Below are 27,226 nucleotides of genomic sequence, written 5' to 3' on the forward strand. Positions count from 1 at the left end.
CATGGAATTTATTGAGTATTATATTTACCAGATGTCTGTCCCAGAACACTTGTCGTGATCATTAGACAACATTTAGATGATAAATTTAGAGTTAGAAAGACCCTTAGCCCCATCTAGTCCAACCGTCCTATTTTTACAAGTGAAAAAACAACCCCAAAGGCATTAAGCTTTGCGGAGAAGAATCAAAAGCAAAGACAATCCTTGAGTTCAAGGCGGACGTGATCACTGACTATGACATAGAACTTAGAACTGAAAAGGACCTAAGTGATTATCTGGTCTGACTCCCTTGTTTTATAGAGCACAGTGGGCAGAGCTCTTGGTCTGGAGTCAGGAAGACCTGAGTTTGAATCTTGCTTCAGACACCTACTAAGCTGTCCGACCTTGGGCAAAGTACTCGGCCTCAGTTTCCACATCTGTAAAATGGGGACAATGATAGTACCTATATCACAGGGTTATTATGAGGATCAAATGAGATAACATAGATAAAGCACTTAAAAGCCTTAAAGGGAAGAAAGGAAGGAAGAAAGGAAGGAAGGAAGGAAGGAAGGAAGGAAGGAAGGAAGGAAGGAAGGAAGGAAGGGAGGAAGGGAGGAAGGGAGGAAGGGAGGAAGGGAGGAAGGGAGGAAGGGAGGAAGGGAGGAAGGGAGGAAGGGAGGAAGGAGGAAGGAGGAAGGAAGGAAGGAAGGAAGGAAGGAAGGAAGGAAGGAAGGAGGGAAGGACGGAAGGAGGGAGGAAGGGAGGAAGGGAGGGAGGGGGGAAAGGGGGGTAGGAAGGGAGGGAATGACTATTGTTTGGGGCTGGCCTGTCAACCAGTCCCATATCTATTGTTTACTCCATGTTGCTCTATCTTACCCAAAGACACAGCTAAAAATGTTTTCTGTCACCTGGGTAAATTGTATCAACATAATCCCCTATATCTGTCATTCTTATAACTGCATTTAAAAGGCAGTGAGGTTGGGGCAGCTAGATGGTGCAGTGGATAAAGCACCGGCCCTGGATTCAGGAGTACCTGAGTTCAAATCTGGCCTCAGACACTTAACACTTACTAGCTGTGTGACCCTGGGCAAGTCACTTAACCCCAATTGCCTCACTAAAAAAAAAAAAAAAGGCAATGAGGTTAATCTGATACAACTTGGTTTTTTATTTTCTTTTTTAATGTTAAATTTTTAATTTTTTTCTTTTAAAAATATTAATTATATTGATATATTTTGTTTTATCACTGTCTAAGTTTCTCCCTATATCTCTTTTAGAGAGACATCCTACATAAATAATTTTTTAAAGAAAAAAATAAGCAAAACTGAAATCTAAAAATATATATGCAATGTTTCACACCTCTGCCAAAGAGTTAGGGAAGGTGTCTCCTTATCCTCTTCCTTGGGACCAAGCTTGTTCTTTGTAATTTCACAACACTCATTGGTCATTGTTTTGTGGTTATTATTTCCATTTTCATTGTTATAGTTGTCTTTTATATTTTTTTCTTAGCTCTGCTTACTTTATTTTGCCTTAATTCCTGTAAGCCTTTCCATATTTCTCTATATTCATCTTACTTGTCCCTTTTTAAAGAACAGTAATATTCTATTACATTCGTGAACTCTCAGTTTGTTTATGGGCATCAACTTTGTGTCCGGGTCTTTGCTACCCAAAAAAACACCCCAAAACAAAACAAAAAACTGACACAATCTGTTTTCAATGTATTGGGGTTTTGTTATCACTTTCTTTTTCTAAATATTTACTCACTGTCTCTGATAATAAATTCTATTTGGCCAAGTTTGGCCAAGAATCAAAATCAAGTTTACTGGCCTAGATTTTCCTTTTCTTGAAAAATCAGGACAACATTGACAATTCTTCCATCTTTTACCAAACACAGATTTGCCACCATTTTTCGAATGTCTCTGACTGATGTGGCTCAGCAAACACATATGACAGATTTATCTACACCATGGGATGTTGTCAGTCTGGTCCAGTTACTTGAACTCCTCCAGGGCACTGAAGTAATCACTTATTATCTCTCTGCTCATCTTGTGTGTCCTTCACAGAGATAACAGAAGAACTGAGTAACCTCAACCTATTCAGGCATCTTTTATTGTTGCTTCATCTACACACACACACACAAACTGTCCTATCCTTTCTTTGATCTTCCACTTTCACCCAGCATAATAAAGTTTCTTTTTTCATTTTCTTTAGCATACCTTCCTAGCTTCAGATAATTCTGATCGTTAGCACTTTTGCAGACAACCATTTCAATTAGGTTCTCAGATTTCTTAGCACAGAGCTGTGTATATATAACTCTCTCTGATCTTTTTCTTGATTTCTTTGAGGTCATTGTGATCTCGCCTTTCTCCTCTTGAATTCTGGTGATTTGGTTTGCTCTCCCCTTTTTTTCTTAGATCTGCTTATTATTTTCCTTTATTCGTCTTCTAAAAAATAGCACTTCAGTTTCATTATTGTGTCCATTGATTTCCTATTTTTAGTTGTATTGATCTTGGTTATTTTTCTTCTGTTTCCTGTTAGTTTGTTACTTTGTTTTTGCTAAACTGTTGGATTTGGGGGCGGGATACAAACTGAATTCTTTTATTGTTCCTTTCTCTTTTGCTAATATAACCATAAAGTTCTACCTAAGTACTGCTTCGGCTCTATTCCATAGAGTTTTATGTGTAATGTCAGTGTTCTCTTTCTCTCTGATGTGATCTGTTAATACTTCTTTAAGTTCTCCTTTAACACAGTTATATTAATAAACTGGTGTTGATTGCTTATTCTTTTTTAATTTGTTTTTTGTGGGGCAATGAGGGTTTCCTAGAGTCACACAGCTAGTAAGTGTCAAGTTTCTGAGGTCAGATTTGAACTCAGGTCCTCCTGAATCCAGGGCCGGTGCTTTATCCACTGGGACACCTAGCTGCCCCTCTGATCACTTATTCTTGATGTCATTATTTCAAATCCATTTTTATTGTCTTTAAATGTAGTGTATAGAATGTCTTGTCTTCTTAATGGTCCAGTTTGTGATTAATTTTTGTGTTGATAATGTAAAAACTTGGAAGACCCTACATACTTTCCTTGTCCTAGCTCTTTCATTCTCTATTTCTCAGTCATTCTCTATGTCTACAACAGATTAGTAAAGAGATGAATTGTTGTGACTTTTTTTAAGCTTTTGAAATCATAAGTAATTGTTCTTGTCTATTTGTTTCAAATTTCCTTGGATATTTTGAATATCAGCTCTTATCAGAGATATTTACTGAAAAGACATTTTCCCCATTTACCTGCTTCTTTTCTAATTCTAGTTACATTGATTTTGTTTATACAAAAGCCCTTCAATTTTATATAATCAAATTATCATTTTAATCTTCCCCTCTCTCCCTTGTTTAATTAAGAATTATCCCAGTATTTGTAGTTGTCAAAAGTAATCTTTTTCCTTCTCTGATTTTATGACCTTTTATGTTTAGGCAATGTATTCATTTGTAATGTATTCTGTTATTAGATGTAAGGTACTGATCTAAACCTAAGTACTATCCAATAACATTCCAATTTTCCCAACAATTTTTGTCAAATAGTTGTTATTACAGGAGTTGGTATCCTTGAGTTTATTAAAGACTATAATGTTTGGTTTGTTCCTGGGTATTATTTACCTAAGCTGATCCTTTGATCAACTTTTCTACTTTTAAATCATTACCAAAGAGGGGTTTTTTTTGGGTGGGGGGTGAGGCAATTGGGGTTAAGTGACACTTTAAAATTCATTTGGGAATGGGGCTTTTCCTTTGCAAGTTAATTTATGATTTATTCAATTTCTTTTTTTAAGTTATGCTGTTTAAATTTTTCTATTGATCTAAGTGTTTTTATTTTTCTTAATTATTTATGCATTTCCTTTAAGTTATCAGTTTTGTTGGCATTTAATTGAGAAAAATAATGTTTAACAATTTCTTCTTCACCTGTTATAAATACTCATTTTTCATTTTGGCAATTTAGTTTTCTTAATGTTTTAATGGTTTTTGTTTTTTTATTTTGTTTATCTCTGTTTTTCATTATTTGAATTTTTGTGTTTATTTGGAGTCTTTAAATTTGATACTTTTCTACATCTTTTTTCTAGTTCCATGCTCAATTCTTTGATCTCTGCTTTCTCTCTTTTATTGATGAAAGTATTTAGAAATACAGTTTTTCTCTTAAGAATTGATTTGTCTGCATCACAAGAGTTTTCTTACATTATCTAATTGTCATTTTTCTCTGATAAAGTTATTTGTTTCTGTGAACCATTCTTTAATCCACTCATTTTGTAGGATTATATTATTTAGTCTCTATGTCATTGCTTTCTTTAAAATTCCCCATATTGATTATAATTTTGTTGTGTTGTGACCAGTAAAGAATGTGTTTAACGCATTTTTATCAGAGGGTTTTTTTTTTGTCTTAACACAAAGTTAATTTTTGTAGAGGTACCATGTAAAATTAGGAACTATGTGTTTTTCTTATGATTCCCATTCAGTAATTACCAGAGGCTTATCATATATGACTCTTCTACAATTCTATTTAGGTTCTTAATTTCTTTCTTGTTTTTCTTTTTGTTAGATTTGTCTAGATCTTAACAGCATATTTAATTTTCCAATAATTATTGTCTTACTATCTACTTCTCCTAGTTCAATTAGCTTTCTCTGAAGTACTTAGGTGCTATGCCATTCAATGTATATATAATTAATAGTTATAATATTTCATTATCTATGGTGCCCATAAGCAGAATGTAGTTCCTTAGCTTATTTCATTTAACCATTTGTTATTTTGCCTGAGATCATGATTGTTTGAGATTCTCCCAAGATATAATAGATTCTTCTGTAGCCAATTATCATTTTAATTGTGTGTGAATCTTTATGTTTCAGGTACAGTTTTTATAAACAGCCAGCTATTTGGTTTCTGTTTTCTAAGCCATACTGCTGCCCCCTCCCGTTTTACACATCAACCCATTCCAATTAAATTCACAGTTATTATTGTTAGGTGTTTTTTCCTCCACTACATCTTAGTGTTTTCTCTCTAGGGTCCTTCCCATTCCTCCTCCATTTAAAAAGAAAAAAGTGAGGAAGGAAAGGAATCAACTATAGTAATCTGTAATTATAGTTGTCTGATCCTGCTTTTCTGCCCTCTCCTCTTGAGGGAAGCAAGATGGCAGCTAATGGAGAGAGTGCTGGACCTGGGATCAGGAAGACCTGAGTTCAGATCAGATCTCAGATACTTACTGAATAGGGCAGGGGACATAACCATTCAGCCTCAGTTTCCTCATCTGTAAAAGGAGAATAATAGCACCTATCTCACAATGTGGTTATAGGGATCAAATGACATCATTTACAAACATCACAAATTTTGTAAACTTTAAAGCCCTATATCGGTGCTAGCTATTAATATTCTTTTTCTGTTATATAATCAGCCCTCCATAATTGAATTTTCTTTTAGTTGTCAGTCAATCACCTTGTGCTTATTAAGTGTCAAGCACTGTGTTAAATGCCAAGGATACAAAGACAAATGATAGTCTCTGCCCTCAAAGAGCTCACAATCTAATCTCTAATGGGGCACATACAAACAACTAGGTACAAACATGGATGGTGTAGACTGCGTAAGTTGGAGGCAGTTTCAGGGAGAAGGCAGTAAGATTAAGGAGAACAGGAAAAGCCTTTCTATAGAAGATTGACTTCAGCTGAAGCTTGAAAGCCAAGAATGCTAGGAGGTGGAGGCGAGGAGAAAGAGAATTCTGGTCATGGAGAACAGCCAGTGGAAACACTGAGTTGGGAGATGGAGAACAGTAAGGCCAGTGTCATGGACTGCAGAGTACTTGGATGAAGATGAAGGGAGGAGGGTGGAAGATGTAAGAAGAATGGAAAAATAGGAGAAAGGACCAGGTTATGAAGGCCTTTGAAAGCCAAACTAGAAGACTAGTTATTTTGGAGGCAAGAGGGAGCCACTAGAATGTGTTGACAAGGGTCAGACTTTTACTTTAGAGAGATCAGTTTAACAGCAAAGTGAAGGAAAGGCTAGAGTAAGGAGAAAGAAAGGGGAAAAGGGGAATGAGTAATTATAGAGCATCTACTATGTGCCGGGTCCTGCCCTAAGAACTTTGTTGTTGTTGTTTTTTAACAATTATTACCTCATTTGATCTTCATGACAACCCTACTGTTAGGTGCTCTTATTATCCACATTTTACAGTTGAGGAAGCTGAGGCAGACAGAGGCAAAGTGACTTGCCCAGGATCACAGAGCTAGTGTCTCAGGCCAAATTTGAACTCAGATCTTCCTGACTCCAGGCTCAATACTCTTTGCACCGTGACACCAGCTGCTGGGAGAGACTTGAGACAGAGAGGCAGGTTGGAATAGTCTAGTTGTGAGGTGATGGCAGCCTGCACCTTGGGATTGTTCTCTTCCCAAATCTATCCTCCCTCTTTTCTTTCTCTTCTCCCACCCCAGCCTATTCCCAGCTGACTATAGTGTATTACTATAGCAAACACTGTGTGTATGTGTGTGTGTTTGTTTGTGTGTGTGTGCATGCATGCATTCAACTTCATCTGCCCATTCCATATGAATGAAGTTTATGGGATTCTTGATCTCCCCACTCCAGTTGCCATGTGTGTGTGCACTCCTCTTGGATATACCCCAGCAATGAGAAACATTAGGCCCCTATCTCTTCTCCCTCATTTTGTCTCTTTTCATACTCATCTAAAAGAAAGGGAATAGGACAAAACCAGACCTTTGTTTTCCATGACCCTTGATGACTGTAGAATTTTGAAGAAACAGTGGTCTCTTTCCTTTCTAATAGGATGTAAGTCCTTGATCATCATTTAACCCCTTTAAGTTGCTCAGATATATATATATATATGTATATATATGTTTTTCTAGTTTCCTGTGACTGCATTTCAGAAATTCTACTCCATCTGGTTTTTGTAACAGCAATGCTTGAAATTCATTTATTCTATAGAGGTCCATTCTCCTCTCTCTCCTCCTCCTCTGCCTCAGTATTATACTCAGCTTTTTAGGTTTTGTTATACTTGATTACAGGACTTCTTCTTGCCTTTTGTCATATAATATTCCAACCTTGCCCTTTTTGTCTAGCATTTGTTGTATATCTTGGTCTGTTCTGATGGTGGTTCCTCTATAGTTTATATCTTTTTTCTTAGATGCTTATAGAATGTTTTCTCTGACCTGGAATATCTGGATTTGTGCTATGACATTTCTGGGGATATTCAATTGGGGTTTCTTTCAGGAGGTAATTGGTAGATTCTTTTTCTTTCCTCTTTGCCTCTGGTTATGAGAGTTCTCAGTAGTCTTCTATTATTATCTGAAATATGATATCTGGGATCTTTCTATGGTCATGATTTTCAGGGAATCCAGTGATTCTTAAATTATCTCTCCTTATTGGATTTTTCAGGTTGATTGCTTTGGATATTATATACCTCACATGGTCTTACAATTTTTTTATTCTTTTGTTTTTGTTCTAAAATTTCTTGTTGTTTCATTGAATCATTGAGTTTTTATTCTATTCTTCTTGGAAGGGTATAGCCACTATTTGCCTAAGGATTCCCACCTTTGTTTCTAAACTATTCTCTTTCCAAATGCTCTAATTTCTTTGTCTCTTTTTTCCAGCTACTCTTGGAGTCCTTGTGTCCAATTCATTCTTTTCTCCAAGGCTCTGTAATTATTGTGATCTTAATTTCTTCCTCCAGGATATTATCTTGGGATTCCTTTAACCCATGGCATTTCTTCATCATATGAGTTTTTTTCTTTTACTCATCTCTTCAGCATCAGTTTCCAGATAGGAACTTTGGACTGGGGCAAGGCTCTGTCCCCTCCTGCTTTCTTGGAAGGAGTGGTTAGGCCTAAGGCTTGTCTCCTGCTTTCTCCTACCTGGAGTAAGATGAAGCTAAATTGGAGTTTGGTCCTCCCCACTCTAATATGGATGCCTGGCCCTGCTGCAGGTCTAGATGGAGTGGTTGCACCTGATGCCCCTCCTCTGGATGGAGAATTGTTTGAGGCCAGTCTCTGGCCCCCTCCACAGCCCCGACCTGGAACAGAGCTCCAGCACTCTTTTTACCATGCTTCCTCTAATTTCTGAGGGCAGAGCTTTATTCCTCAGGTGCATTGGCATCTTCAGCATCTGCTCAGAACAATGCACTTGGTGGAGCTAAGGAGCTGAGAGAAGATGAAAAGATAGGGGTCAGAATGAACTATAGGCTGAAAAAGTAGGTGGGAACAAGATTCTGCAGTGCCTTGAGTGCAAGCCTAAGGCATTGGCATTTTAATCCATATGGTATAATAGAATGAGAGCTGGTTTGGGGGTTGGGGGAGGACCTAGGTTCAAATCATAGATCCATCACTTACTACCTGTGTGACCTTTGGTAAGTTAGTTAATTTCTCTGGGTCTTGGCTTCCTTATTTGTAAAAAAGGAGGGGATTCAGGCTAGATAATTAAGGTCCCTTCCCTCTATGTCTGTCTGTATGTATGTAGTTATACATATATACAAATGTTATATATATATATATATGTGTGTATATATATATATAGTGTGTGTGATATATGTGATATGTATATATGTGTGTGTGATATGTATATATGTATATATGATCCTGTGATCCATAGAAAGCCCCTGAAGTTTTAGGGTTGGGTTTGTTTTGTTTTGAGCAGTGAAGTGTCAGGTCAAGCCATGTCTTAAGAAAATGATTTGGGCAACGCCTTAGCTAGGCAGCTGTTCTAGTAAACCAGACAAAGATGATGTGGTCCTGACCCAGAGCAGTTGGAGCATGAATAAAGGAGGACAGATGTGAGAGATGGATCAGAAGCAGAATCCACTGAATGTAGTTGGAGATGGGATTGGTGAGGGGGAAGGGAAAGAGGAAAAGAAAGAAGGGAAAAGGGATGATTTCCAAATGACTCTACCAATTCAAGCATGGGAGCATGGTGGTGCTATCAATAGAAATAAGGAAGCTAAGAGAAGGGCATTCCAGGGGGAAGCGAATGAGGTCAATTTTGGATACAGTGAATTTGAGGTCATTGTGTAATATATTTTGAGTTGGAATGGTCACATGACAAAACAGAGGCTAAGAGGAATGAAGGCCAGGCAAACTGTAAATAGCAACTCTGCCTCATTTAAATCCAGTTCACCCACAAGTCAAGACATCACCCCATAATGTCATTGATCCTCTTCAAAAATGAAGGGCATCACCACCAACAACAACCAGAACTGGGATTCCCCCACAATTTTCCAATTCCAGATACAGTAGTATTCTTTTCAAGATGTTCCCAGTGGCATTTGGACTTCAAAGAACCATCTCATCCTTCCTGATGCTGAATTTGTGAAATCCTTTCTGTGGTCTAACCCCAACTCTTCTCTCTTCTCAGGTTTCCAGGACCTCCACCTGTCAACAATGCTGTCCCTCCCTATCCACCATCTTCTCACCTGCCACCAGCATCCTATCCCAGTCCTGTGTCCACGTCTGCTACCACCCAGCTGGGTCATCAACTCAGTGCCATGCAAATTCACAATTATGGTAATGGTGAATTCTTCCTTTTCAGGGTTCATTCATGGGCTTCATTATTTTTCATGAGCAAAGGCAACTGCTGCTGGAACTTGGTTTATCATAGGACCATAGAGCTAGAGCAGAAGGGGCCTTAGAGGCCCTTGGAGGCTACTGAATCTAACATTTCATGTTGCAGATGGGGAAATGGAGATTCAGAGAAATTAAGTAACTTGCTCAGGTTTATATAACTGAGAAGTGTCCAAGACAGAATTTGAACTCAGGTCCTCCTTTCTCCAAGTCTGGCACTCTATCCACTTATTATTATTTATTAATTAATATTAATTAATTAATTGATTGATTTTACATATTGTCTCTTATGGGTTCCTAAAAGAAGGAATTTAAGAGTGGTGGATATTATTTTCCACAGTGAATTTTAACTCTATTTGGTTAAAAATATAACTTCCTTAATGCCAGGGTCTACTTGATTTTTGTCTTTGTATAGTTCTAGTGTGGGACATATGGCAGGTGTTTAATAAATGCCTATTGATTGATTGACTTATATGCAAAGTAGAGAATAATAGAGGAGAAAGCTATTTATTATATGTGATAATACTATAGGAACATCTCATTTTCAAGATGGAAGGGACCTTAGCCTGACACTGTGGCCTAGAAAATGGAGGAAATGAGCCCCAGAAATATGGGCTCATGGATGGCCACATTCCCAAACTGAACAGCTCCCAGATTGACCTGGTTTGTTTCAGTTAAAAGTCTTATCATCTCCCTTCCCTTCTTGCCCCTTAGACTGCTGGGGAGTGCTATTAGTCAAGGCTGAGGTGCTCATGGGAGAGGGTTGGAAGACTTAATTAATAGGTAGGGATTTTCACCAAGGTCTTCTAAAGATGATGAGGGAGATGAACATGTTTTAGGGGCATGAATACCACATCTGGGTTCAAATCTGACTTTGCTGCTTACAAATGGCTTTGCACAAGATACTTCCCCTCTCTGGGCTTCAGTTTCCTCCTCTGTAAAATGGGAGAATTATACCAGGTGATTTCTAAGGATTTCTTCTGATTAGCTCATCTTAGAACTGCATCTAAAATGACCGGGAAAATGGTCCTTTCCAATCAATTTAGGATAGATTGGGGCCTTAATAGAGGCTTTGTTAGGCTACTAGCTTTCCAAGTATAACATACTTTGTTCCTAGGATGAATTAATAATTTACTTAAAGTATTTTCATCTAAAAAGATCACCTCACTGCTATCTTATCCACATTAACTAGATTTCCAACAGGGTTTTTTGAATAAAAATTGATTCTGTTCCTGACCTTATCTCTTCCTTTTATATAAGAACAAAACTAAAAATTAGTCTTCAATAAATTGTTCTGTAGAATTCAGTATCAAGTAACATTATCAGTGTTCCTCACGTATTCCCTATCCTAGCCCTCCTCAGTCTTGGGTCCTCTTCCCTTCTTTCTCCATGTCTTCATGATCTCATCAACTCCCATGAGCTCAGTCTCTGAAGGTAACTCGCATATCTAGCTATCTTTCATCTCTCTCCTGAACTCCAGTCCCACATCACCAGCTACCTGAAGGACAGCTCCATTTGGTTTTGCTGTTGGCACCTTGAACTGAACAAACCTGAAACAAAGCTAATCTTCCTGGGCCCCATCCAAACACACCCTTCCTTGATTGAAAGCACCATCATTCTTCTAGGTTCATAGCCTCAAGGTTATCCATGACTTCCTTCTTCCTAATCCCACAGAAGCAATCAGTTGCCAAGTCTTGTCAATTCTATCTCTCCAGCATCTTTCAGTTCAGTCCCCTTCACTCTACTCCACCAGTCACCACCCTGCTTTAAACCTCCTTCTCTCTAACCTGGACTGTTCTGATAGCCTCCAGCTTGGTCTTTTTACTAGTTTCCAGGCTCTCTCTTCTCCAGTCTGTCCTCTCTACAACTAATAAATTGATATTCCAAAAGCACAGATCTGATCGTGCCATTTTCCTGCTGAAGAATTGTCAATGGCTCCCTCTTGACTACAGGATAAAATACAGGTTTCTCAGCTTTGAATTTGAATCTGTTTTCAATCTGGCTGCAGCCTACCTTCCCAGACTTTTCCTTAGACTCCCTTCACCTAGTCTGGGTTTCAGAGAAACTGATCTAGTAGATGATCCCTGACTGTGGAGTTTCATCTCTCTCCAAGCCTTTGCACAGGCTGTGTATATATATATATATAATTATTACATTTATTATTATAAATATTCCATTTAAATTATAGATATAATTTAAATGGAATATTTATAATAATAAATGTAATAATTATATATTATATATAATTATATATAATAAATAATATATTATTTAAATGGAATATTTATAATAATAAATGTAATAATATGTAATGTAATGATAACTTATAAATAATATATATAATAATCACAATAATAATAACTAGCATTTATATAATTCTAAAACAAGCAACAACCCTAGGAGAAAGGTACTATTGTTATCCATTATCCTCATTTTGTTTGGAAACTGAGGCAGACAATGGTTAAATGACTTGCCCAGGATCACATAGCTAGTAAATATCTGGGGTATGATTTGAACTCAGGTCTTCCTGACTCCAGATCCCATGTTCTATCCATCACTTATATTTTTCCCTACTACATCCAAGGCTCATCTCAGATGCCATCCATGGGAAGCCTCTCCTTATCCCCCTGGTTGTTAGGGTTCTTTCTCCAAATTATTTTGTATTTACTTAATCTGTGTACATGTTATAGCTATGCCATGCTGAAAATGTCAACTCCTTGAAGGCAGTGACAGTTCAATCATTTGACCTTTTTGTCCCTAGCACCTAGGACAGTGGCCAGCACTTAATAGGTATTTTATAAATATTCATGTAATTGAATGAATCCTGTTCCTGTTTTTTGGTGTCTTCTAGTTTGCCAAGGAAAAACCAAAATGATCTTTCCCAACTTTTGGAATATACTTGGTCATAAGATAATCTTAGATTGTATTGAAATTTTTTCTAGTCTCTGACTCATGAAATTCCGTGACAGACATGCCAAAGTCTTGCTGTTACTGAAAGGGGATCATATTGTCTGTAGAAAGTTCCCATTTAACCAAAGGTCCTTTGTAAATATTCTCATAGCCTCAAAGGCTCATAGAATCATTAACCTGAGGTAGACATGTAGAGAGCTCAGAGGTCACATATTTGATGCTTCCTTTTATAGATTCAGAACCTAAGACCCAGGAAGAATTAGTGACTAGTCTAAGCACACACAGCACAACTAGGTGGTACAGTGAATAGAGTGCCAAGCCTGGAGTTGGGAAGACCTGAGTTCAAATCTGGCCTTAGACCCTGTGTGACCCTGGGCAAGTCACTTAACCCTGCTTAGTTTCCTCCTCTATAAATGAGCTTTTGCCAAGAAAACCCCCAATTGCAGTCACCAAGAGTCAGACATGATTGAACAGCAAAGGGATGAAGTGGGGAATAGGGGGTTCAAACATCATTAGTCTCAAGATCTGTATTACGTTACATCAGGTTTATTGGGTCTCAGGTTCTTTTAAAGTGAAAAATAGTATTTGCTTTTGTTCCTGAATGAATGACTGATTTCCACATGTTTAATAATCTAAAAATATCACTCCACTACCTGCTCAGCAAAAAAGAACACTAGGGTTCTCATTGACTCTGGTTAAGTTTTCTTGGATAAAAAGAGGTCAGAGGGTTCACTTAGCCTGTTAAGAGAGCTGAAAAACATTCAGAACGCAATCTCTTTGTTAAGCAGGTTTTTTTAAGTCCCGAACTTTTTAGATGAAAAAAAGTACGTATATAATACATAAATATGTATGTGTCATTATATATACATATATATGTATGTATGTAGTATATATGTATGTATATGTATGTTATGTATATGCATGTGTGTGTATATCTGTATATATATATATATATACAGATATAAATAAACATATAAACTAGGTTTAAAAAATTATTTTCAGTTTGGTCAAGGCCTTCATCTTCAACCCATTAAAGAATGTGGTGACTTTTAAGGCCTCTAATATTGATTTCATTCCACAGCGTGTTTGGGAATGAGCTATAAGAAGAATTGGACAGGGTCAAGAATGCAGTCATTCAATCAGTAAACCCCTTAGTAATATTCCAGAGAAAACACAAAGGGCCCCTCCTCTGTTAAATACAGGTAGTACACAGGAGCCTCATCATTGTTCAACATCCGGTAAAATGAGTCATTCAGCAGCTTGAGGGTTCTTAATAATCAATCCCCTTATAAACAAATAAATAAATGTGTGTATGGAGATGTATGTCTGCATACATACACACAAACAGCACAAGGTAAAAGAAGTGCCCAAGGCAGGTCAAAAATAGTACATGAAAATAAAAGTGAGTAAAAGCCATTGGCAGTGGCATGAAAAACAATCTGCAAGGAGGTTCCTGGGGCTTTGGGAGCACCCCAAAGTCCTCAGAGCCTCACAGGGCCCATGGGTAAGGCAGGTCGCCCAGGTCTGCACCCCTTCTTTCTTGCGTTCTTCAGCCCACTCCCATGCTCCCGGCCAGGCTCAGAACATGGGCATTTTATAAAGGCTTCGGCTTTCCTTTTCACATGATCCCTGATGCCTTTGCACAGGTCCTGGCATGGCTGCGGGCTCCCCGGGCACCCTGGCTCCACCTTCAGCGGCATCCTTCCAAGGCCCGCCACCGATGCCCCAGCCATCCATCCTACAGCCGGGCCCCCGGATGCTCCCACCCCCACCAAGCACGCACAATGGCCTTGGCACCGCCCCCTCACTGCCACCAGCAGGCAGGCAGGACGGACTCCCCGGATCTGGCCCCCCCACGGCCAATTTCCCATCTCTGCCTCTTCCAGGACAACCCCCAGGCCCTGGCTATCCTCCCCAGCAAGGTAAGAGTGGCGTCATTTCCTTTGAGGGAAGTACCAAGGGGGAAGCTAAGGGCGCTCAGGCTCCATTAGGACGTCTGACATTTATATATACAGCCTGGTCTCAGTCATGGCCCACCCACTGAGGCCCACGAGTGAAAATCTGACAGTGTATTCAGTGTTCCACACTCAGACGGTCCTCCCCACCTCTGGAGGGAGGGACCAGAGGCACACGGGAGGACGGAGGCATCTTCTCACACTCGCGTCTGTGACACCATTAACTCTTAGAAATAAATCACTCACTCAACAATAAAGCAAAAGCAAAAATAATCATAACCTTCATTTCATGAGAGACAGTGTAGCAGATCTGGAAGCCCGGGAGACATGAATTCAAGATTTACCTTGGGGGCAGCTAGGTGGCTCAGTGGATAAAGCACCAGACCTGGATTCAGGAGGACCTGAGTTCAAGTCCGGCCTCAGATACTTGACACTTACTAGCTGTGTGACCCTGGGCAAGTCACTTAACCTTCATTGCCCCACCAACAAAAACCAACAACAAGAAAAGATTTACCTCGGGTACATCCTGGCTGTGTGACTTTGGGCTAATTCCTTAACCTCACAATGCTCTGGGCAACTCTCCAAAGACCCTAAGGCTCAGAGAAGGTGCCAACCTTCATTGGCAGGGTGACTTTCCTCACCTAGAAGTTGCCTCTTCCGATGAAATCCTCTCTCCCAATTTCTCTTAGCTATGACCACTATTGTGTAATCATATAACTTCCCCTAGTCCAGTCCCAGTGAAAGCCCTGGATACTCTGAAAACAAGGACTTGCAAATGAGCCAATGGACCACAATGCCGAGTGGCCACCATGTCCTGCATCCATGCTCTTGCTTCCCAGGGGACATTTCCCTGAGGGGCAGCGCTCACCACAAACAGTCTGAGGCTCAGCTCTGCTTTATCTGACAGCCAGTGTTTCTTCTCAAGCTGATTTTATCAGTTTTCCTTATACATAGCCTCTATTTCTGTCCCCCTCGGCATCCAGAATGTCCATGTGTGAAAGGGGCAGTTGTTTACATATAGAGGAGGGGCTTTGTTATTGGCTCCATCTGATAACTCCAGAACTTTGAAGCTGAGGTTTCTTTCTAAGAAAACTAGAAAAATGACCTTATGTCCTATAGTTTCTCCTTAGTCTTTGGACCTGTTTTTAATACTTGTGAGAAGGATTGAATCAGGACAGAGCTACACACATTCTCCCTCATACTGCTGTCCTCTGCCTGCCTCAGGGAATTCAGCAAGTCATTAAAAGAGATCCTTTCATGAATAGAGCTGGAAGGAATATAGAATCAGGCCCTATCTCTACAAAGGGCCTCAGGGGCCGGCACTGAGGCACAGGAAAGTAAAGTTACTTACCCAGCATCACAGGGCTAGTAAGTGTTAGGGATGGGATTTCAACCCAGGGCCATTGACCCCAGAACCAGTGCTCTTTCCACTATAATTGCTAGAATTTTGGTAGGACTTGAAGGTTTTCAAAGGCTTTACAACATTATCTCCTTGTCCTTTACATTAATCGGGGGAGGTAGCTGCTCTTATTGTCCCTATTTTCCAGAAGCAGCAGCAGGGGCAGGCAGCAGTTAAGTAACTTGCCTAGAGTCACACAGCTCATAAGTATCTGAGTCAGGATTTGAACTCAGGTCTTCCTGAGTCCAAATCTGTAGCCCTACCCACTGTGCCACCTAGCTGCCTCTATGCTAACAAGCAAGGGGAAAAGACCAAGGATTCTTCCATTTGGCAAAACAGTGGTAATCTGACATTATCTTTGACTGTCTTCCACACAATAAATAATTTTCAGCTTCTTGTAAAATGTAATTTCCCCCCTCTGCTGGAAACACATGTTGGTCTTTAAAATTGATCATTTTTCAGTGATCTATTTTTTAAGAGCTGAAAACTGGCATCGTGGTCATCAAATGTTTTAGCCAAGCTCCCCCTCTGATGGTCTCTCAGGAAATGCCCCTATTCTAACAGGTGCCTCTACCTCCATTCCCTTACTTGGACATTGCCAGACATACATCTGTCTTTCTGACTTTGAATTTCATCAGGGCAGTATCCTACAGTCCATCATTTTCATTTAAGAATTCATTTTTGTGAGCACTTATTTTGATTGGGTATCGCCATCCATAGTTTTATAGGTGCAGCGTAGTATGTTGCAAAGAACACTGAATTTAGAGCCAGACCACCTGAATTCTAATCCTGCTCCCATCACTTATCACTGGTGTGACCTCGAGCACTTCATTTAACTTCCCCGGGCCTCAGTTTCTTCTGTGTAAATATGATGAGGGGGTTGGACCAGATGGTCTCTGCAGGCCGTGCAGCTCATAATCCTGTAACAACGAGATTTCCTTACCAAGAAAGAGGGTCAATTTCAAATATTAAACACATTTCATTTATTCTGGAGCAGGACAATATGTGGTCACTAGTGGCTTTTCCATGGTTCTCTTTCTTTCAGGGACAGAAGTTGGCATTTCTGAAAGGGCAAACACTACCATAACTCCCTTGTGGGATCTGCACGTTATCTCCATGATTAAATGTTATTATTGTTCAGTGTATACAACTCTTCGTGACCCCGTTTGGGTTTTCTTGGCAAAGATACTGGAAGGGTTTAGCCATTTCTCTCCCAGTTAATTGTATCAATGCAGAAAACTGAAGGCAAACAGGCTGAAGTGACCTACCCAGGGTCACACAGCTAGTAAGTGTCTGAGGCTGGATTTAAACTTCCTGACTGTAGGCCTAGCACTCTATCCACTACACTGTGCAATTGCCCCATGAAAAGAAAACTATTAAGCATGCATGATACCAGGGTATATTTATATATTATGATTAGGGCAGAGAAGGTAGACTTTTGTTGGTTAGCGGTTATTTTTAGTTGTCTTGTGTTTTGTTTCTGGATTCCTCTGTTGGCAGCAGGGTGTAGTGGTTAGAGAGCTGGCCTTGGGAGCTGTAATTGTAACTGTGCAAGGAGGCCCAGAAGCCTCGAATGCCACCTTGGTCACTAATGATTGCGTGACCCTGAGCCAGTCACTTAACTTCCTATTGCTTTCGCAAAACTGTCAGGGAGTTTGGTAGAGAGAATTTCCTCACCTGGGAGTTCCCTCTACCAGTAAAATCATAGATGTAGCCCTATCCCCATCCTTGCAGGTGTTACTCTGCTTCTGGGAGGTGTTGCTATCCTTAAAGATTCCATACTTTAAGGGATGGACAGAAGGCCAAGAAGCAGTCTTGTTCATACCTGTAGATGACGAAGGCCATCCAGGGCCCCAGTGATCTGAGGTGCTCAAAGCTGACTTGTATCTCGTTCTTTAAGGGGCCAACTATGGCCCTCCCCAGATGCCCGGAGCTCAGCTGACTTCCCCGGCTGGATTTCCTGGTGGTCCTGCACAGATGGCGGGGCCAACACAGCCTCCAAAGAAGCTTGATCCGGACTCCATCCCAAGCCCAGTAAGTGATTCAGACCCTTGAATGTTTTCCTGAGCATTTGTAATCCCTCCTGGGGGGACTCTTCCTCCACCCCTTGTCATCTCTTGTGGCCGTTGTCTATGTGTCTCTAAATCCCCCTTCAAAGATGTACCCAGCATTCCTGGGCGTCTTAATCAGTAATTTTGTACTTTTCGAATACAAGCTATTGGATACCTCGACCCAAATTTGTCCTTATTCTGATCTTGGAGGCTGCACATAGTTTTTTCCTTCCTCGATGGCTGGATCACATGTCTTCCTCTCTTCCCAGTGTCTTCCCCTCTATTATGAGATATCGTCATGCACAGCGACGCCCTTTGAATATCCTGACTTCCCAGTTCCTTAATCCTCCCCAGTTCTCATGATCTCCTCCTCCTCTTCATGTCCACCTCTTCTATGCAGGGATGGGCAGATCCTTGCCACCCGTGAGTGTTCTCTTCCCTGTCCACAAACTCTAAAATTCCTAGAGTATATCATTATCTTTTATCATACAAAGCCTGTCCTTGTTCTTTTCATCACTGTGACCTCCGTGCCCCAGCTCTTCCCAGCCATATCTCTTCCCCTCCAAAGCTAAGCTCCTTGAGAAAGAAGTATTCCTGTCCTCACACTCTCCCCTCACCCCTCCACTATCTAGCTTTGAACTTCTTTTAGCTGAAACTGCTTCCTCCACATGTACCAGGGGATCTCTTCTTGCCCAATCTAATCTTTACCTGCTCTTCACTCTCCTCAGTATTTCCACACTCTTTTAGGCTGTTGACCATCTTCTCTCGCTCTCTTCTCACTAAGATTTTGTGCCACTATTTTCTCTTGGGTTTCTTCCCATCTGTCTGACTGCTCAGGGTCCTTTGCAGGTTCTTTATGTGGGTCATGCCCATTAACCATGGATGTTCCTCCATGACTTTGTCTCAGGCCATCTTCTCTTCTCCCCTCTATTATATCTTGCGTGGTAATTTTAGCTTCCATGGGTTCATGTTATCATCCCTAGGCACATGACTCCTAGATCTGTATATCCAGCCCTAGACTCTCTCTTGAGCTCCAGTCCCACATCACCAGAATCCTTTGAACAGTTTTTAACTGAGGTAGAATTGAACCCGGTCCTCTTCAGTCCAAACCCAACATCCTAATATGCATGCTGCCTCCATTGACTTAATTTTACAGATGAGGAAATAGAGATCCAGAAAAGCTTAGTAATGTTGCCTCAATCATACAGAAACTTTCCTAGACCACCGTGCTTTTCACAAAAATTCAATCAAAATTTGTTGTTGTTGGGGCAGCTAGGTGGCGCAGTGGATAGAGCACTGGCCCTGGAGTCAGGAGTACTGAGTTTCAAATCCAGCCTCAGACACTTAACACTTACTAGCGGTGTGACCCTGGGCAAGTCACTTAACCCAATTGTCTCACTTAAAAAAAATTGTTGGTATTAATTCTTTCATTTATATCCGACCTTCTTTACTATATGGACCATAGCACACTAATGCTATCTAGGAGGTTTCTTGGCAAAGATACTGGAATGGTTTGCCATTTTCTTCTCCAGTGGATTAAGGCAGGTTAGTGACTTGGCCAGGGTCACAACACCTAATGAGTGTCTGAGGCACATTTGAACTCAACTGTTTCTGAGTTTAGGCTAACACTCTATCCACTTATCTACCTAGCTGCCTCCAATCAAAATTTAAATTGCTCAATTCTATAACAAATAGTTAAAATTAAACAAACTAATCCTATGCAACTTCTCATTGCACTCTCATAAGTCCCATCATGCACAATCCAGCACTCATTTATACCAATTAAAGGCTACTGGACTTTAGCCAGAGTTTATTTTTAGGCCTTTTCTTCATTTCCATTTTGAATAATATTGGTTATAGGAAGAGCAACATTAAGACCAGCATGAACTGGGATTGAGCTGTAATCTTCATTGTCAAAGAACTAACTGCATCAGTGATGTCACAGAGGCATGGGCATATTGCTGTGATGGGACTCATGTTCAACAAGGTGGTATGAAATAAAATCTCAGGCCAGTGTTGTAGTGGAAGAAAACTTCCTGGACATAAGGAGCCCACAGCATGCATCAGGGCTTGCCAGGCTCTGCTTGGCAGCTCCAGATAGATGTCTTTCTTATTTCATAGGATCGATCAACAAGCACTCATTAAGGACTGCACTGTACCAAGTGCTGGCGATACTAAGAAAAAACAAAACCATTTCATGTGCTCAAGAAGCTTACGTTCTGATGTTGGAGCTGCCTTGTGTACCTGAAAACATAAACTGTTGACAAAGAGTAGATCAAAGATAGCCTTGGGAGGGATGGCACTAGCATCTGGGGAAGGGGAAGAGGGGGAAACCAGGACTGTCCTCCTGGAGGAGCTGGCCCTTAAGTTGAGTCCTGAAATCAGGAATTCTAAGAGTCAGGTTAGGAGGAAGAATATTCCAGGAGCCCTGTACTATCTAGTGCCAATGCATGGAGGCAGCAGATGGTACATTGTGTTTAGGGAAGGGAAGGCAGACCAGCATGGCTGACTCATGGAGTGTGTAGAATTTAAGAAGACTAGCACAATGATCTCCCAGTTCTTCTCACTTTACTTTGCGTCAGTTCATATAGGTCTTGTCATGTTTATGCTTTCTGAAACCATACCCCACCAATCATTTCTTATAGCATGATAATACTCCTTCACAGTCATAAGCTACAACTTAGTCAGTCATTCCCCAATTGATGAGCATCACCTTGATTTCCAATTCTTTGCCAACACACAAAAAAAAACTGACACAAACATTTTTGTACAAATAGAACCTGTTCCTTTTTCTTTGATCTCTTTGGGATACAGAACTCCACCAATAATTTATCAGTATGCCTATTTTCCCTCATCCTCTCCAGTATTTGTCATTTCTGATAGGTGTGAGGTGGTACTTCAGAATTATTTTAATATGCATTTCTCTAATCAGTAATGGGTTAGAGCATTTTTATGCCTCAATAGCTTTGATTTCTTCTGAAAACTGCCTGTTTACATCCTTTGACTATTTATCAATTAGGGAATGGCTCCTATTTTTATAAATTTGATTCAGTTCCCTTATATTTGAGAAATGAGGCCTTTATCAGAGAAACTTGCTATAAAACATTTTGAAATTGCTTCATCATCTATGGTACCTTTTAGCAAAATGTAGTTTCTTTGATTATCTCTTTTTGCTTTGTCTGTCATCATAATTGCTACCCTGCCTTTTTTGGCTTCAGTCGAAATATAATAGAATCTGCTCTATTCTTTTATTTTGACTTTGTGTGTGTTTTGAAGGGTGTCTCTTGTAAACAACATATTGGATTCTGACTTCTAATCCATTGTGCTATCCACTTCCATTTTATAAGTGAGCTTATCCCATTCACATTCACAATTATGATTACTGTATGTTTCCCCATATCCCATTTTCTTCTGTTTATCCTTCTCTCTCTTTTTATACTGTCCCTTCTCAAAAGTCTGTTTTGATTCTGACCACAGCTTCTTTTAATCCACTCTCCCTTTTATCATCCTCCACCCATATCTCTTTTGCCCCTTCCCTTCCTATTTCCCTATTGGGGTAAGATATTTATACTCTCAACTGAGTGTGTGTGTGTGTGTGTGTTGTGTGTGTTGTGTGTATGGGGAGGGGGGTATGTTTATTTGTGTATGTATATGCATGTATATGTATATGTGTGTATATATTTGTGTATATACACACACACACACACACACACATATATATTCTTCCCTCTATGAACCAATTCTAATGAAAGTGAGGTTCAATAATTGCCCTTCCCTGCCATTTCCCCCTCCATAATCAAAGCTCTTTTGTGCACTTTTATGTGAGATTAACCCCATTCTTCCTTTCCCCTTCTCTTTCTCCCAGTTCATTCCTCTTTCTCACCCCTTCATTTTATTTTTTTTGCAATCATCCCCACTTAATCCACTCCCATTCGTGCCCTCTAACTATGTAGATTCCTTCTAACTGCCCTAATAATGATAAAGTTCTTAAGAATTACAATTGTTACCTTCCCTTATAGAAATGTAAGCAGTGTTATTTCATTGAGTCCCTTATGGTTATTCTTTCATGTTTACCTGTTTATACATCTCTTGAGTCTTGTGTCTGAACATCAGATTTTCTATTCAGCTCTGGTCTTTTCATCAGGAATGCTTGGAAATCCTCTATTTCTTTAAGTATCCATTTTCCCCTGAAGGATTATTTACTCAGTTTTGCTGGGTAGGTTATTCTTGGTTTTAATCTCAGCTCCTTTGCTTTCCAGAATATCATATTCCAAGTACTCTGCTACTTTAACAGGAAGCTACTAAATCTTGTGTGATCCTAACTGTGGCTCCATGGTATTTGAGTGGTTTCTTTCTGAATGCTTGCTATATTTTCTCTTTGATCTGGGAGCTCTGAAATTTGACTATAATATTCCTAGGAGTTTTCATTTGGGGATCTTTTTCAGGAGGTGATTGGTAGATTCTCCCAATTTCTATTTTACCTTCTGGATCTAAGATATCAGGGCAGTTTTTCTTTATAATTTCTTGAAATACAACATCTAAATTCTTTTTTGTTTTCAGGAAGTCCCATAATTTTTTTTTTTAATTGAGGCACTTGGGGTTAAGTGACTTGCCCAGGGTCACACAGCTAGTAAGTGTTAAGTGTCTGATGCTGGATTTGAACTCAGGTATTCCTGACTCCAGGGCCAGTGCTCTATCCACTGCGCCACCTAGCTGCCCCAGGAAGTCCCATAATTCTTAAATTATTTCTTCTTTTTTTTTTTTTTTTTTTTTTTGCTGGGCATTGAGGGTTAAGTGACTTGCCCAGGGTCACACAGCTAGTAAGTGTCAAGTGTCTGAGGCTGGATTTGAACTCAGGTCCTCCTGAATCCAAGGCCAGTGCTTTATCCACTGTGCCACCTAGCTGCCCCCAAATTATTTCTCCTATATCTATTTTCCAAGTCCCTTGTTTTTCCAATGAGATATATTGCATTTTCTTCTGTGATTTCATTCTTTTGACTTTATTTTATTATTTCTTGATATTTCATTAACTTCTACTTGTTCAAATCTAATTTTTAAGGAATTCTTTTTTCCAGTGAGCTTTTATACCTCTTTTTCCATTTAGCCAATTCTATTTTAAGGAGTTATTTTTATCAGTGAATTTTTGTACTTCTTTTTCTATTTGGCCAATTCTGTTTTTTAAGGTGTTATCTTCGTCAGTGTTTTTTTGTGCCACTTTTATCAAGATTTTAATTCTCTTTTCATAACTCTCTTACATTATTTTCATTTTCCCCAATTTTTCTCCTACTTCTCATCTCTTTCTTTAATTCTTCCAAGAATTCTTGTTGAGTTTGGGTCCAATTAGCATTTTTCTTTGCTTGTAGCTGTTTTCACCTTGTTTCCTAAATGTAGGAAATTCTGCATAAAGAAATATAATTTCTCTGAAAATTGAAGTCTTGAACAGTTGGCAGGCACTGAGAGGTTTTAGGGGACTTTGCCCCAAGATACACAACCTGCATGTGGCAAAAGTAGGACTACACCAGGTCTTCCTGGCTCCAAGTCCACTAGCTTTCTAGCCATCAGAACATGTTCCTTTCTCTGTATACAAAAAATTATATTACTGAATCTTTAAAAATGAATTAAGATAATACTTACTTATTTTTTGGTGGTTTCTTCTTTGTCAGATTCAAGTGATTGAGAATGACAGATCTACCAGAAGCGGTCAAGTCTCTGCTTACCAACGTGATGAGGCCAGGTTCCTCCTCTAGTAACCACAGACTGTATGATCCAAGATCAAGGTATTTCTTTTCAATGCCATTTTTATTTGACTTTTCAAAGTTGGAACAGCTTGCTCAAAGCAAGCCATACTATGGGACCAATTCATAAGTGAAACAACTTTGTAATCTTGTCTTTCTTCCTGCTGTGCGATGCAGTACAAGGTAGCAGGAATTTCAAATAGCAAATCAGCAGTTTAAAGCTAGAAATGGCCTTATAGATTTATTCATTTCCTGACTTTACAGGCCAGAACAGTTCATTGAATTGTTTAAGGTCACACAATGCATCTCTGGCATGACTGGGATAAGGACCTACATTTTCTGACTCCCAGTCCATTAACTGTTATACTCTACCAACGAAACACAATGGTTGTTGTCCTTCATTTTCAAAGAGGACCAAAATCACATCACCATGTTAGAGTCAAGGTTCAGTGCGTCTGACTGTGGCTGATCAGACCAGCACAAGCTCAGATGGCTCTCTACCACAGGTCAGGCACAAATAGTCCATACGAACATTTGCAATGGAGATGTCTTTAAATCTGTGCATCTCACATTTCTTTTGAGCTACTGCAATTCTACTTCACTCATAGAACACAGCACCTTCTTTGATGTAAGAACACCACGCTGGGTGGTCCTGTACTGGTATCTCACAATTGATTCTGGAGTTCTTCAGAGAGAACTTAAGGGTGCCCTTGTATCATTTCTTCCATGTGAGTGCTTGCCTTGTGTGAGTTCTTCATAAAATAGTCTTTTAGGTAAACATACCTTTGGCATTTGAACAACATGGCCAGCCCATTGGAGTTGTGCTCTCTGCAGAAGAGATTGAATGCTTTGTAGTTTAGCTCAATCAAAGACCTCAATGTCCAGTACATTATTTTGCCTGGTTATAGCTTATAATTATGGGTGACTTTAATGAAAGAGCAAGCACAGACTACCAGACATAGCAGGGAGTCCTTGGGAGGAATGGAGTCGGAAACAGCAACAGTCACTACTGAAAATTTCTGCTTCTCATGACCTCATCACCAATACTATCTCCCATTTGCCTAAGATACAGTATGGTAACTCTGATTAGATAGTTTGGAGGAATATGTTATTTTTTGAAGTACTATTTTATATTGTTCCCTTTTACATAGAAAACCAAAAGCAGTTTCTAAAATGTAAGCTTTAAGGTTATTCTGCTACTTCAGTGGATCTGTGATCATTAGATGTGCCCACGTTGATCACATTCTCAGCTTATGTGAATTTCCTCTGGTTCTCTCCATTGGGTCAGTGGTCTTCCTCTGAGGTTTAAATGTTGTAAAGACATCTTTTCCTCCACTTGTTGTCCTGAATCCATGTTAGTCACACCACTCTCTCATCTTTTCCTGCAAACCCACCATTTTCCTTTTTTTAAAAAAAATTAATTTTATTGATATCTTTTGTTTTTGTTACATCACCAAAATTTCCCCCAGTAACCCTCCCCATCCCCTCCCAGGGAGCCATCCCATATAATAAATAATATTTTTAAAACAAAAAAAGAGAAAGAGAAAAAAATCAGCAAAATTGATTATAGCAAGGTATCTATAGCATATAAAAATAATATCAATATATAATATGTTATGGGTTATGTATTCTATTTTATGTATAATTTATAAGTATATGTAATATATAAATAAATATAAATGCTACATAGCATAAGTAGCACTTTAAGGTTTAAGAGTGCTTTATAAATATTATCTCTTATTATCTTCATGAATAGCCCAGAAAGCAGTATGCTATTATTAACCTCATTTGCAGATGAGGAAACTGACGCAGACAGAGAATAAATGGCTTGTCCAGGGTTACAGAACTACTAAGTGTCTCCGGCAGGATTTGAATCAGGTCTTCTTGAATCCAGCTCCAGCACTCTATCCACTGTACCAACTAGTTGCCAAATCAAAAAAAATCTGAAAATGTGTACAGTGTACCACACTTGGCAAAGGGGTGGAATAGGGCACCATTTGTCTTTCTTTTGCCTTTATAAACATTAGACTTGGAGGGGCAGCTAGGTGGCGCAGTGGATAAAGCACCAGCCCTGGATTCAGGAGGACCTGAGTTCAAATCTGACCTCAGACACTTGACACTTACTAGCTGTGTGACCCTGGGCAAGTCACATAACCCTCACTGCCCTGCAAAAAACAATAAACAAAAAAACAAACAAACAAAAGAACATTAGACTTGAAGTCCTAAAGTGCTGGGTTCAAGTCCTTCCTTACACATTGACTAACTATGTTACACTGACAAGTGACTTCACCTCTCTGGATCTCAGTTTCCTCATCTGTCACGTAGGGGGCCATACTAGGTGACCTCTGAGATTCTTTCTAGCCCCAGGATTCTGTGACCTACAGTCTTGAGACATCGTGTGACCAGGATGTTTCACAAGAACATCATAAGAGAATGTGGGCCTTCAAATGATAAGTATTGATTCCAAGGGCCATCTTGGGGTCATTAAAAATGCTATGGAATTTCCAAATCTGGCCCATCCCCCTCCTCTCCTCCAATTCTGTGTCTAGTTCATAGAATTGTAGATTTGGAGCTGAAAGTCCCGAGAGACTACCTAGTCTTCTCTTCATGTACAGATTTGAAAACTAGAGCCTAAGGAGGTTAAATACCTTGCCCAGAGTAACCCCAGGTAGAACCAAAGCCAGGATTCTAACTCAGGTCCCTGGACTCCAAACCCAGCACCTTCTCATTGCACTGTACTCTACTACCCATGTAGAGCATCTGTCCAAGGTATGTTTCTCTTGAGTTCCCACCAGCTCCCCAGGAACAGCTTAAGTCCTGTCACTGCAAAAAGCCTTTCTTGATTCCTACAGTTGTTAGTGCCCTCTCCTTTATTTGTATATTTTTAGGATATATTCCTCTCCCTCCCCCCACCCTAGTAGGGTATATTTCTCCTCCTTCCTGCCCACCCCACCCCCAACTTCTTGAAGGCAGGTTTTGTTTCATTTTTGTGTGGATTCCCCAACATTTAATATGGTATCTGGTAAGTGCTTAATAATACTTAATTAAATTAAATCAAATTTATGGGTTCTCAATGGGTTGGCCATTGACCAAATGTTATCATCTGTTTGATATTGTTTTTGTTGACTTGTTTCAGTTGTGTCTGACTCTTCATGACCCCATTTTGGAGTTTTCTTGGCAAAGGTATTGGAGTGGTTTGCCATTTCCTTCTCACGCTCATTTTACAGATGAAGAAAACTGAGGGAAACAGGGTTAAGTGACTTGCCGAGGGTCACACAGCTAGTGTGGAGTTCAGATTTGAACTCTGGAAGATGAGTCTTCCAGGTGTCCAAGTCTAGTGCTCTATCTACTACACCACCTTGCTTGCCTTCTGTTTAACATACAGTCCTTTAAAAAATATTATGTATTTTGCTTTGACACAACAGATGCTTCCCAGCCAATGGCTCAGACAAACACTCATATAAAGTACATTCTCCACAAAACAGGTTTATTGATTATTAATCGAAATAAGGGATGTATATGTTCATTAACTCTGGCAATGAATATCTGTATTGTTGTATAGACCAGATTTTGTTACCTTTCCACAATGACTTTATCTGCATTCTTGTAGTCTTAT

At 39.6% G+C, this 27,226-nt stretch overlaps 1 protein-coding gene across 1 annotated transcript in view; it reads left to right on the forward strand.

Moving 5' to 3' along the window:
- The window catches only part of SEC24D (SEC24 homolog D, COPII coat complex component), a 119,882-nt gene that overhangs the window by 12,719 nt on the left and 79,937 nt on the right, over positions 1-27,226 (forward strand). Inside the window, 5 exon segments of the mRNA XM_043969482.1 lie at positions 9,355-9,503; positions 14,117-14,392; positions 17,725-17,858; positions 23,539-23,601; positions 23,604-23,652. Of these exon segments, the coding sequence (XP_043825417.1) occupies positions 9,355-9,503; positions 14,117-14,392; positions 17,725-17,858; positions 23,539-23,601; positions 23,604-23,652 (671 nt within the window).

The sequence above is a fragment of the Dromiciops gliroides genome, chromosome 6, assembly GCF_019393635.1.
Source record: "Dromiciops gliroides isolate mDroGli1 chromosome 6, mDroGli1.pri, whole genome shotgun sequence".
Lineage (NCBI taxonomy): Eukaryota > Metazoa > Chordata > Mammalia > Microbiotheria > Microbiotheriidae > Dromiciops > Dromiciops gliroides.